Here is a 14,230-nt window from a genome sequence, read left to right as displayed (position 1 = left end):
GGGGAGGAGGGGGCGGAGAAAGAAGGGTGAGCACAAGAAATCAGTCACAAATAAAAGGTTTTCACAATAGCTTTCTGAAACTGATGATCTAAGCCTACTAATGTATCTTCTTTATTTTTTCAAACATGAATAATATTCTGAATCCATACCCTGCAGTCAATTTTAGAGCTTTCTAGTACTTTAGTAAAAATGAATGCAAGTTTGAATGTGTTGCTTGAAAACATGTAAATTAATTTATGAAGTCCCAGTTTGGGCAAGGAAGAAGTTAGATGACTCAATGAAACAGAGGGAATAGTTAGTTCTATACTTGAAAGATGTTTGTTCGATATCATGATCATAGATGGATTACCCCCCAGCACCGGGTACACATCTTCATCTATAAGAAGCTGCTCTGATACGTTGTGCATCTACCAACTGTCAGAGCTAGTTTGGCTTGGACCACAGACACACCAAATCTGAGGGAGGAGGTGAGAGAGGAAGTGAGTGAATGCATTTAAAGGGTCTGAAAAGGAAGGAGTGGGGACGCCTGCAGACTTTAACCCAAATATGTCAGCTAAACTACCACTGGGTTCTGAGGAAGCAGCAGAAGTGTATCAGAAACAGAGAAGAGTAATAGAGTAGGCACATTGAAACCCAGAAACTGTGAGTTTGAATTCCAGCTCTGCCCTCCATGGACTGTGCCACTAGTCTCTCTGAGTCTCTGTTATTTTGTCTATAAAATGTGGATAACAGTAGTACTTTCATCAGAGTGTGAGAGTTAAGCCCAATTGTTTAGGTCACATATACGCCCAGTAGCAGGTACACAGCAGGCTCTCATAGCTGATATGACACAGCTAACTGTGAACACTGGCTAGGTGACAAAGGCAAGACCATCCCAGAAGCAGCAGGACAGACTGAGAGAGAATCAGAGTCGGGGCCGGACTTCATTTGTTCCTAGGTACTGATTCTAGTTAATGAGTTTGGGCCAAAGTCGATACACCTTGAATCCTATCCCCTAGGAAGCAGTTTTCTCAATTCTTGTTTTACTTGAGAGAAGGCTCATTGTGTTCTGGGGTGACTTTGAGCAGGAGCAATGTGGAGCAGTGTGGAAGAGGTCTGATTCTTCTTTGATGGTGTACCTTGGTCTCTGAGCAGGTCATAGGGAATGGTATGGAGGGTTTGTAGGCACATGAAAGAGCGCAGAGATACTGGGCTTACATCAAAGGGATTGCTAGATTCAGAAGGTCATGACATTGGGCCCTTATTAACCATACACATTTCATCCTATTATTAGCACTGGCCGGGTCATTCTGGGGGAAGTACCAGTTTGAGATTTCATGTAAATGTTCCTTTTAGGCCCTTGAAACTAACTCTAGTGCATACAGTAATCATGATTTGTAAGTAGAACTTCTAGAATCCCATGGGTGGCTCACGGGCCCTTTATGGTCGGCTGTTGCTGGTTTGAGAGTGCCATAATTTCTGCGGTAGAGAAGGCTCCTGGTGAAGGAATGCATAATAAATTGACAGGCTGAGTCCATGAAGGTCCAGTTTGAGTTCAGGCCTGTGATCTCAGGATGATCCCTAAAAGGATTTCTCTGTAAGTGATGTCACAAATACATGCTTCGTCATAGTGTCCTCAGTGGCTATCACCCTGGCTCCAGCCAATCAAGTAATGCAGATTTTCTTTTGATTGACATCATAAACTCAAACTTACCATTCCTTAACAATGATCAAAACCAGAAAACAATGTATAGAGAATTCTTGGGTGAATGTATAGTACATTAGTACTACATACAGAGATGGACTAAAATACTAACAAAGCAGGGGCCCCATCAACAAAATCTGATGTTGGCTATCTATTCACCTCAGTGCTCTGGGTTCTACCACCTGAAATTCTAATCTATAAGGTGCAGTTAAGGCATCAGGATTTTTTAAAGCTCTTCAGCTGACTTAGAACTCAACTAGTAGAAGACAGTTGTCCTGGAGTATATCATGGATTAAACCAACATGGCAGAAAAAGGCATTCTTGGCTTAGTTTCTTCTAGTCAAAGGCAATTTGATGAGATGTTGCTGGTGGAAAAGGAAGAGAAAATAAGAAACAGCATCTGCATCATCTGTGAGCATCCTGCTCAAGTCTTCGCCATATGCATGCCTCTCCCCCATCTGTTGAGACGGTCTCCCTGTAGACCCAGGTAGCCTGGAACTTTCCATGTAGACAAGTCTTGTCTCAATTTCACAGAGCTCTACCTGCCTCTGCCTCTCACAGTTGGGATTAAAGGTATGCACTACTATGCCTGATTTTTTTTAATGTTTATGTTTTGCCTGCATGTATGTATATGCACCACATGGATACAATGCCTGCAGAGGCCATACGAGGGTGTTAGATCCTTTGGAACTGGAGTTACCACGTGGGTGCTGGGAACTGGACTTGGGTCTTCTGTAAGAGCAGCTAGTGCTCTTAACTGCTGAGCTGTCTCTCCAGTTCCACACATGGCCTTTGTAAGAAAGTGTCTTCTCCTTCTAGGTCTTTGAGCCAGCCTGCCATAAAGTGGAACTCCAAGTGCCAGCTGACATTTAGAGCACAAGCCTTGGCACCCTGCACCCTTGTCCTGTCTTTACTCCAGTAATGTTCTTGCCCTGACTCTAGGCCCTGGGGCTATGCCAGGTTTCTGCTCCTTGCCGCCTGGGCTGGATATTTATACTTGGTCTCACCAGTACTTGACTCCTGCTACTCCTTAATGGGCTTTGGCCATGACTCAGTCTTTAAGCCTTCTTATTATCCTGCTGGAACCCTGACCCCCTCGGAATCTGGCCCTCATTCTGGCTGCTTGGCAGGCACTGGGTCCCTCTCCTTCCAGTAGATATGAAGCTCCAGCAAGACAAGCACATTGGAAGCTGGATCAAGAATGTGGGCAGTTTGTCTCTGGATTCTCTTCCGAATTTGAAGGTTCCTGCTCAGAGACTGCAGGAATGCTGTGGGTGAAACTTGCTAACTTGGTTATGAAGCTCCCGAGACCCCATATGACTATGGGAGATTCCAGACAGGCCCAAGAATGGCTTCTACTTACTTGCTTCTGTTGCACTTTTCAACCAACCCCAGCCTGGTCTCTGCTCCCGGCACCCTGCTAATGTTCTCAGGGAAAGGCCATTGGCCACCTACTGATCAATCTCTTCTCCTCCCTTTAGTACTTATTACCATCACCTGGCCATCCTAGGGCACATGGTGCTCTCACCCACTGATTTTGTGAGTATCTCCTCTCTAAGTTTTTAAAAGTATTTTACTTATTTTATTTTATGTGTATGAGTGTAGCAACTGTATGTGTATAAGTGCACTCATGTCATGCAGTGCCTGCAGAGGTCAGAAGAGGGCATAGGATCCTCTGGAACTGGAGTTACTGACAGTTGTCAGTCACCATGTGGGTACTGGGAATCGGACCTGAGTCTTCTGCAAGAGCAGCTAGTACTCTTAAACTCTGAGCCATCTCTCCAGCCCTCCCCTCTCTAAGTTTTAAAGACTCTTTTGTCCAGTTCTTTATGACCATTAATATTATCAACATCCTGCCATAGGCTGTTCCTACTCCTTGGGTGCCAGTGCTTGTCCACACTCTCCTCTTGCCTCATATGTTACTTGGATAATCTTATAGTTTTAACTGAGTCCTTAGGTTGTTGATGCCTCTGCAGTTTATCTGTCTATCCTAGATCATTCTCTGGAGCTCCAGGCCTAGTTGTCTGCTGACTGCTAGAAATTTCTTCCTAGTACTGCAAGTTTAAAATATCATAGTCTTGGCTGGGATATAGCTCAGTGGTGTTACTATTTGCCTAGCATGCATGAGATTTTTTGACTCTCAGCACTACAAAAATAAATAAAACTTTATAATCTCAACATATAATCTGCTCCTGCCATCCCAACAGTCGTCACGTTCTTATATTTTATAAGTTAATAGCATCACCTTCTACCAATTTCCCCAACACAGAAGCCAGAGAACCACCTACATTCATCTACAAGTCAGACTGTTAGGATCAGATGAGTCTGGCAGTGATGTCATACTAGTATATGGGCACCTATGGTAGTGTCAGTATTTACACTTTGGAAATTGGTAAAGCACAGCAAATGATAGCTTCTTCACCATCACCATCCCACTCCCAAAGCTGGCTATGGTGGCTCAGGCCTTTAATCCCAGCACTTGGGAGGCAGAGGCAGGCAGATCTCTGTGAGTTCAAGGCCAGCCTGGTCTACATAGTGAGTTCCAGGACAGCTGGGGCTACAGGGAGACCCTGTCTCAAAAAGACAAAAGAAAAAAAAATTTACAAGCATACCTGCCATCCCAGTCTTTAGCTCCTAACTCTACTAAGTCATCAAGATTTGGATCACACATCTGAAACATCATCAGATTCCAGCCCCTTTGCCTCTGCTGTCATCTGGATGGTGCCACAACTCCTTAACTAGATTACCTGCCTGCGGTATCATGTTTATTTATAAAGCTGTCAGAGTAAATGAACTGACCATGTCACTTCCTTCCTGAATAAAATCTGAAGCCCTTAGCATAGAGTTTAAGGCCCATCAGTGCTGTCTTTTGCTGTAAGCCTTCTTGGGCCTATGTTTTACTCCTACGGAATTGCTTTCTCAAGCTTTCTTTTTCATTGATTGCTTGAGTACTCCAAACTTATGACTTCGTTTGATAGCCTCCTCTTTTTCCATTTGACTATCTTTCTCCAAATTCTCCTGTCTCCTTCCCCAATGAATCTGATGAATGGGTACTTAAGGAAGTTTGTACAAACTTTCCTCCTTTATGAAAGTTTTTCTGTCACTGCCTTCTGGTTATTGAATGGGTAAATGAATGATAGAGTAAAAGAAAATAACATGCATGGCCTTGGATGTTCCAAAAAGGGATGCAAGTGCTCCAAGAGGGGTGCTGGTGGGCTATAGATGTGCCTGGCTTGTTTTAGAGGTAGAGATGTTGTTATTAGAAGCAGGTAGTGCTGACAAGGGTAGGGAAAATCAGCAGGAGGGGAACCATGTTGTCTTGTGAGGTTCCAGGTGGAGACATGAGGCTGAGAAAGCTAAAAGATCAACAGGCAAGCTGGTACAAAGGCAAGACTGAAGGATGGAGAGAAGAGAACATGTTTGTGATAACCCAGGGATGAGACTGAGGAGGGTTCTTCACAGTTCCATCACAGGGTGCGTGCCTGGGTGCCTCACTCCCTCATCCAACCTGATCTCAGTACTTTGGAGAGAAGTACTGAGTTTTTTCACCAAAAACTCTGGGACTCTAAAAATCAGGAGCTATACTTTAAAAAAATATAAATTCCAACACTACATTTCTGATACCCCTTCTTTTCTCTTTAACTTTCTGACTGGAAATTAATACAGGTAGAATTCTAATAATAATTTGAGGACAATCCATACCCGACACATTTGAAAAGTGTGTTTAGTGTTCATGCTCACAGGCATTTGGAGACTCTATATAGAAAACAGAAGAAAACAGCTAGAGGAACTATGTATACACCCTACATAAGCTTATACCTTAATCACCCAGAAAACACAATATTAGATGCTTGATCACATTTTACCTTATCTTACAGCTACAATAAAATTAAAGGGAGGCAGTGATGACATTAAAAATAATTAATGTTAGTTGGGCGTGGTGGTGCACGCCTGTAGTCCCAGCACTTAGGAGGCAGAGTCAGGCAGATCTCTGTGAGTTCAAGGCCAGCCTGGTCTACACAGTGAGTTCCAGGACAGCTCAGGCTACCCTGTCTCAAAAAGACCGTTGAAAAAAAATTGTTTTTGAATTTTTAATTTCAAAATTAAAAATTTGGCCCTCCTTGTAAGCTCTTTATAGGCTTCCTGTTTTTCAGGAAAATCTTGTAAGGCACATAAAACAACTATTTTCATCTACACATGAAGAAAGTGAGACAAATATTAAAGAGCTTGCCAATGTCACATGGTGAGGTGCTCGAAAACCAAGGCACTGAACTCAATTGAGTTATCTTACCCAAAATGTCAGGTGCCTTTTAGACATAAACACAACTGAGAAGTGTTTATTAGGAAAGGAAATTGTTTGGGTTGATCCTAAAATGGGAATAACATCAATTACTAGATATGACAGAACAGGAATTTGAATTTAAAAAAAAAAAGCCTTGCAGGGAATGTTTAGGGACAAGGTGTAACTGGAGTATATGGTGTGCTGTTGGCCTTTGGGCAGTGAAAGACATCCTTCCCACATGCCTTGGACCCACTGCACCCCGAAATGTTTAAAATGAAGAGCAAGAAATATCAACTCGTTTAGAAAGCATGCATTTTACTTAAACCCAAGGACCATTCAATGCAGATGTTCTAAAATGGACTCTTGTAAGAAGGCACAGCACAGTTAAGCACAGATTCTCATTTTTTAGACTTCAGTAGAGAAGTTGGGCTTATTTAAGACTATATTTCTAGTTCAAGTTTGGGATTTGAGGTGAATAAGAGAGGAAAGTGAGAGTGGCATTAAACCATCACAGCCTTACTGTTACGCACGGAATGGAAGATACGTTCATTCATAGAGAAATGACAGTGCATTAGGAAATGACTGCTATGGTGACTAGCTATTGCTTCCTTAGGAAATGGGGGCAGGGTGGCCCACACTATCACTCAGCTCATTTCAGATAGCATAAATATGTCTTAGTCTCATCAGCAGGGTCTTATTATTTCTTCTTACAAATCCCAGTAGCTCAAGCCAGGGAACCAAAATCAAGGCAAACAAAATCACCTGAAGGTAATACTAAGGTTAAAGATAAACAAGGACTAGGGCAGTAGGTTAAAGAACAGCATACAGATCAGGCAGTAGGGTTGATTAAGAGGGTGACTAGAAAAAGCTGGCTCATAAGGACCAATTTCTAGTACAAGAGCAGAAGGTTGGGAGACAACAGGAACATATGGAAGAGCTGGAGGTCATAGAGAGGCATTAGCCAAGTAAGCAGGAGTGACATGGGGCTAAGGCGCAAGAGCAGGCAGCTTGGGTGTCGTCGTGCTGTGGTGATGGCTCAGCAGACTTGATGGAGTTGGGAAATGGGGATATTAGGCACCAGAAAGGTTATTAATAATGAACTTGTTTGTTCTGAAAGTTGGCAAACATTGACTAAGAAGATAGGACCTGGTGGTATGCCCTAATAAGGTAGGTGTTTTATAGACCTGCACAGGGAGTCTTAGAAGGTTTAATGAGAATGATTTAAATGTCCTACAGAGAAGAATGGGGAGAACATGGGTACAACAGAGGCACAAGGCTGGGTGAGTGCCCTGCTCATCACCTGGCCCTACAATGTAGTGCTAGAAGTGAGAATGTGCTATAAAAAATACAGAGGGGGTTGGTCACAGCAAAGCCAAGCAGGAGACATGGATCAAAGATTGTGGCCCAGGGCCAGGACACAGGAGAATTGAAGGCCAGCCTGGAGAAGGCAGCTGCTGTGGGAACATACATCTTATCTCTTGAGTGCTTCCATGACCTACATGGTGGGCAGGCTAGGGAACCAGGTAGAGTGAGGAAAAGTATTTTTCTTGTTTTGTTTTCCTTCATAAATCTTGTAATCTTACTATTTGTTCTCCTGCCTGTCAGATGATTTATAATTCCATCCTGTACCATGTTACATGTCCTAATAACCACAATGTATTCCCACATGGTGTTCTTCTATTATTTCAAGGAGGTTGCTGGTTACAACACTGATTTCAGTTTCCTCTAAGGCAGTTAACAGTCCAGTCACTGATGAAAATCAGATAGGAAGGGTAAGTGGTTAAAACAAACACCACATTATGCCATTCGCCACAGACATTCCTAAATTCCAAGAGACTTTAAAACTTGGAACCTCATGGCTTTAGAGTGTCCAGATTTTGAAAATTTGTTCTCAAAGGAGTCCCAGGAAAAAATATTAGTGTCTATGAATCATCAGAGAATGGCAGCTAAGAGCATGGACTCAGGAGTCAGACAAACTTGTGGTCAAACAGGCCGGAGGGCCCAACTGGCAGTCATGGAGTCCCAGCCAAGCCTCAGGCCTCGCTCAGTCTTACATTCCTTGTTTCTGGATGAAGATAATATCAACTCCCAAGGTTACTGTGGGAACAAAATGAACTAAAAAACATGCAAGGTACTCCCTATAGAACGTAGTCAATAAATATCACCACTTCTTAATTGAACTTAATGCTTACAACATTTTGTTTTATGAGTTTCTCCAGGACAGTTGTCAGTAAACTGAGGACACACACAGTATTAAATCAAGAATGGGCCAATTCTTTCTGTCTTTTCTTTTTAACCGTAAGCAACTGCAGCAGGGATCCCTGACATATATCATTTCACAGGTGAGCAAAGGTAGCAAGAAGGTAAAGCAGGACCTGGACCCAGAAGCCGCTGTTTTCAGCTGCTGTCGTGAAAGTCCTGATTTCATCGATTGTGAGCCTTCCACATGATACATACATTTTAAATGTATGCGTGTGTAAATATGTATCCTTGCACATACAGTGATGCACATTAGCTTTGAATAGAATGAAACCGTGATATTAGCTTCATGGCAAGCTTATGATTTGTAATTAATGGGGGAAATATCCGAACTGTCATTTACTTAAAACATGTTTTTATACTAACTGGTTTTGGATTACACAGAAGAAAAAATACTAAAATACTTTTTATTTATAAAATACACAGCTCTTCTACTTTTAATGTAATGAATACAGATCCATTCCTGGCAAAGCAAGCCTGGAAGTACATCAGCTTAACTTCTATAAGGCACATGCACAAGCAAGTATTTCTTAAAACTGACTTTTCTTAGCACTGTTTCTTGGTCTTCCACACTCTACTGTTTGCTGCTTAAAAGAAGTCCAAGTTTAGTTGGGTTTGCTTTCCCACAGAGTTGAGCTGTGCTGAGGGATGAAGAAAGAAAAGGGAGACACCACAGGATGGACACTGCGTACTTACTACTGCACGCAGGCATCCGGCAAGGTCTCATGAGGGGGAGCCCCGGCAGGCCCCTGCACATCACCTCACTGAGGGGGACGCGCCGGCCTTTGGCAGTCAGCCTTTGACACACCTGCTTTCTTCTCTGGAATCCAACGCCACAAGTGACAGAGCACTGTAATGAGAGTTGTGCAAGTCAGACGGAGCATGAGCAGGCAAGCCAGCCAACAGCAGAAAAGTGTCCAACTGCAGAAGGGGGAGGGAATGGAAGCATGGGTGTGCCACCTCTTTCCCTTCTAGACCTTTCACTTCTCTTTTTAGCCTTCCTTCCCTCCTTCCCTTGTTTTCTCCATTGCTTTCTTTCTGAGATTAGCAATCAACTGACAATAATTTATTGTAGAACTGCCAACTGGCTAGACTGGCTGACCAGTGAGCTCTGGGGATCTGCCTGTCACCAACTTCCTGTCCCAACCCTGCCCATGTTTGAGTCACAGATATGTGCCACCATGCCTGGCTTTTATGTGAAAGCTGGAGTCTTACTTAACTCCTTATGCTCACATAGCAGACACTTTTACTGGCTGAACTAGCTCCCCAGTACCCCAATTTATTTTTTGCTATACGCTTATATGACAAAATAATTATAAAGAACATATAATCAACATAAAACTAATAGTGTTGCAATTTTATTTATAATAGCTACGAAAATAATTAGCAATACATTTAACCAAAAGGTAAAGCATCTGTACAATGAAAATCATAAAGCATTGATGAAAATAATTGAAGTGTATACATTAAAAATGGAAGTACATCCAGTGATCATAGATCAGAAGACTCAATGCTGTTAAAATGTGCATTCTACCCCCAAGTGACCTGCACATTTACGTCCATCCCTTCCAACAAACACTCATCACAGGACTAGACAAACAGTCCTAAAATTTGTATGAAAACACAAAAACCCCAAACAACCAAAGCAATCTTGAACAAAGAGAAGGAAGGATGCATTGTTGGACCTAGCTTTGAAATATACTACGAAGCTGTAGTAATCAAAATGCCATGGTACTGGTATAAAAATGAACACCCAGAGCAGTGGAACAGAATAAAAGTAAACTGATGCATCTACAGTTTGCAGCTTTTCTTTTTTAAACTATTTTATTATTTTTATTTTATGTGTATGAGTGTGTTGTCTGCATGTATGTGAGTGCACCCGTGTCGTGCGATGCCTCGGAGGTCAAAAGAGGGCTTTGGATTCTCCAGGAACTGGAGTTAAGGACAGTTCGTAGCCACCATGTAGGTGCTGGGAATCGAACCTGGGTCCTCTGCAAGAGCAGTCAGTGCTCTTAACCACTGAGCCATCTCTCCAGCCCCAGTCTGCAGCTTTTCAACAAAGAGCATGCACTGGAGAAAGGATGGTCTTTTCAATAAAGGGTGCTTGACAAATAGGCATGCACATGCAGAAGAATGAAATCCTTACCAGCTACAAAAAAAAAGATGAAAGACATAAGGCCAGAAATTATAAAGTAAGTAGAAGGAAACATAGAGGAGCACACACACTCCAGGGTTTCGGAATAGATAAGAAAATTTTGGAAACAATCCCAAAGGCACAGGAAGCAACAGCAATAAAAATAGACACATGGGATTAGATCAAACTAAAACCTTCTGCATAGCAAAAGCAACAATCATCTTAGTTAGGAGACAATCTACAAAATGAGAGAAAATAATTTTAAACTATATTTGACAAGAGATTAACATCTAGAGTATATAAAAAAACTCACAAATCTCAATAGCAAAGCCCAAATAGCCCAATTAATAAGTCCACAATAGATCTAAAAAACTGTTTCTTAAAATGAGGCATAGGAAAAGCCACTGAGTAAATGAAAAAGTGCTCATCACTAACTACTATGGAAATACAAAGAATAATCTCAATAAGACAGGCTTTCATAAAAAGACAAATAATAACAAGTGCTGGTGAGGATGTGGAGAAAAGGGACCCTGCCATTCCCACTGGTGGGGATGTATATCAGTTCAGCTATTATGAGAGACAGTATGGGAGATCCTCAAAAATTAAAAATACAAACGACCACATGTTCCAGCAATCCCACCACTGGGTATTTATCCAAAAGAAAAGAAATATTTGCACGTCCAAGCTTATAAAGTTCACAGCAGCCAAGAGATGGGAACAATATGAGGATCTATGACTGAAAAATGGGTAAAGAGAATGCACATTTATATCATGGAATATTTACTCAAGCACAAGTAAGAGTAGAAGCCTGCCATCTATGGCAATGTGCATAAAATGGAGGTCATGTGAAGTGAAATGAACGAGGCACAGAGTGACAAGCACCAAATGAGCTCTCTCATGTGGGACAAAGAATGTTATGAACATAAGAACTTAACATATGAAAATTGGTTATGAGTCTGGGGAGTCAGACGAGGGGGCAGGAGGAATGGGGAAGGACTGATCAATGTGTGAGGTTACTGTAAGTAGGAGAAGTTCTGGTGTGTTATTGCACAGCAGGATGACCACAGACTACAGTAATGGATTTTAGATTTCAGAAAGTTAGCAACTTTTTGACATAAAGAAGTGATATACGTTTGAGGAGAAGGCATCCTTACCTGATTTATATATTCTATGATGCATATATGTATCACAAGGTACCCCATTATACCACACATCTAACTTTCACCTTTTTTTGTAACAATGTACGCACTTTATTTAAACAGAAAATAAAGCTCCAAAATAAATAACAATAAGGTTAACTGACAATAAAGCTTATACAAATTAAAGATGTATGGGGAATGAAAGGAAATGAGAGGATAGTGGAATTCTTTTATATATTTTATTGACTCTGAGAATTTCATACAATTTATTTCGAGCATATTCAGAGCCCCTGCACATCGCTACCACTACCTTACTACCTACCTGATTTCATGTCCTCTATCATCATTTCCTTAAAGGCCTATCAGGTCTAATCTGTGTTCCCCAAATTCTCTTGGGTATGGGTCCATCCCCTAGAGCCTGGTCAATCTATCCAGCATCACACCCTTAAAGAAAACTGACTCTCCCTCTCCCAGTATCTATCCATTACCAATAAATAGTTCCTCAGCTAGGGCTGGGGCTTCTTGTCCACCTTATCCCCTCCATGCTGGAATTTTGTCTGGCTTTAGCTTATGCAGGTCTGTGCATGCTGTTGCCATTGTTGTGAGTTCATATGAGTAACTGCCCCAATGTCTGGAACACTGTGTCCTTGTAGTCATCCACCACCTCTGGCTCTTACAGTCATTTCACCACTTCTTCCACAATGATCCCCGAGACTTTGGAAGAGAGAGTATGCAGTAGGTGTCCTATTCACGGCTTGAGAACTCCACAGTTCCTTATTTTCTGCATGTTGACTAGTTATGGGTCTCTGTGTTAATTGCAATCTGCTGCAAGAACCTTCTCTGGTGAGTAACTTTCACATTTTATGTATCAATTAACAATATAAAATGAAAAACATACATGGTTTGCTTATAATCTGAATGTCTCTCAAGGTCCAAATGTAAAGGTATGAGTTCTAGGGTAGTGCTAATGGGAAGTGCTATGTACCTTTAAGAGATGGGGCCTAATGGGAGGGCCTTGGGTCATTGGGAGTTTACCCCTGGAAAGGATTGTGGGGCTCTTCCCATCTACCCTCTTGTTTCCTGGCTTGAGATGTGACTATTTACTCCTACATTGTCATTCACCACACTCTCTGGAACATCCCCAAACTGTGAGATATATAAAGCTTTCCTCTTCACAAATAAATTACTTCAGGTATTACTGTAGTAATGCAAAGAAGACTAATAAGAAAAGATTTTATTAAGTAATGACCAAATTTCTCCATAAAAATATTAATACCTGATAATCACTGTAGGTGCTTACAATTTTAATTTAAAGTTTTAATGTAATTTTTAAGCATCTTAGGGAACATAGAATACAATGAAAGGATTTGATGAAGCTCTGATTTTTACTATAATTAATTTGAAAAGGAAACTCTACAGTTATTATAAAAGGTTAAAGAAACAAGACATTGTGATAGCTATTTTTAATGACATTTTGACTTCAGAGTATTTAGGGACCTTCTGCTAAGCAGGATGAGGAAATAGGCACAATTCAGTCACTCCATCACTCTTCTCCAAGTTTCCAATTAGTTCTTATTACAGCATTCAGATAATATCACAATTTCTGGGATTTACATTCTATTTTGTACTCTTAATTGCTAGTTGATTAATATTAACCTTACACTTAAATAAATTCACCATTCATCTTCCATCTGTTTCTTTTTGGAGGAGTTCTTCTTGAGACAGGGTCTCCCTGTAGCCCCAGCTGGCCTGGAACTCACTATGTAGACCAGGCTGGCCTTGATCTCTGCCTCCTAAATGCTGGGATTATAATAGGCATGCATCATCATGCCTGGCTCACCGGTTCATCTAGCATCTTTTTTTTTTTTTTTTAAACCATGGTCAATGAATCTCTGGAATCTTTGTTTTGCATCATCTTTACATCCCATTTCAGGCCTTTCTTTAGGTTCATCAAAAAGTTCCCCTGACCTACTCTGTTTCCTGGCAACATGAAGAGCAACCGTTACTGCAGAGAATGCTCCATCAAACCTTCCGCCCCTCAGATCCTGTTCCTTTATCTTGTGTTGAATGTTTCTGGGAAAACATTGGGCCCAGTAGGGGCTTTTGTTACTGATCTATTTATTTTTTCTGTCCCTCGACCTCTGGGTTCTTTAGTGAAGTTAGCACCTAAGCAGGCTGTCTTCCAGATTGTATTTTCTTTTTTTTTTTATCTTGAAACTTTATTTTTATTTTTTTATTTAATAACCACACGATTAGAATAAGCATTTCATTTCAGCTCTAACATATTCAACAACAATTTCCAGAGCAATGATACATCTCTTTCCAAAAGTGGCTGTAAATTTTTAGGTTCACAGTTGAATTAATACAGTTACACAATATTGAACTCAGTATAAACCCTGTAAGACATAAAACTGAATGATTTTTTAACCTTTAAAAAAGATCTCCATTTCACTTTAAAATATACTGTTTCCTACAGATACACTCATTTTTAATGCTACTAACACTTAGATGTTTGCTCATGAGCCTCTAATCTCTATGAATCTGATTATTACTACACATAGTCAGTTACACTCAGATCCTTGGCACCTGAGTATGGAGGGAAAGTCATCAGGTAGATTTCAATGGTAATATTTATTACCTCTACTAATTAACATGAAGTAAATTTTTATGCTTCCTCCTCAAATATAACTCATTTTTAAAAATTTGTTGATTTTTTGTGTGTATCTGTAGGA

The 14,230-nt window shown here is 41.0% G+C and overlaps 1 protein-coding gene across 3 annotated transcripts in view; it reads right to left on the bottom strand.

The window, feature by feature from the left end:
- Positions 1 to 14,230, bottom strand: part of Adamtsl3 (ADAMTS like 3) — a 376,880-nt gene that overhangs the window by 78,217 nt on the left and 284,433 nt on the right. For all 3 annotated transcript variants that reach the window (XM_029568979.1, XM_008844443.3, XM_029568977.1), the window contains exon 20: positions 8,922 to 9,075. In XM_029568979.1, the coding sequence (XP_029424839.1) occupies positions 8,922 to 9,075 (154 nt within the window). The remainder of the gene's footprint in view (positions 1 to 8,921; positions 9,076 to 14,230) is intronic.

This window comes from Nannospalax galili, unplaced genomic scaffold (genome assembly GCF_000622305.1).
Source record: "Nannospalax galili isolate Female #2095 unplaced genomic scaffold, S.galili_v1.0 scaffold902, whole genome shotgun sequence".
Lineage (NCBI taxonomy): Eukaryota > Metazoa > Chordata > Mammalia > Rodentia > Spalacidae > Nannospalax > Nannospalax galili.
The sequence above is the reverse complement of the archived record's forward strand: the minus strand, read 5'-3'. Positions and strand labels throughout refer to the sequence as shown.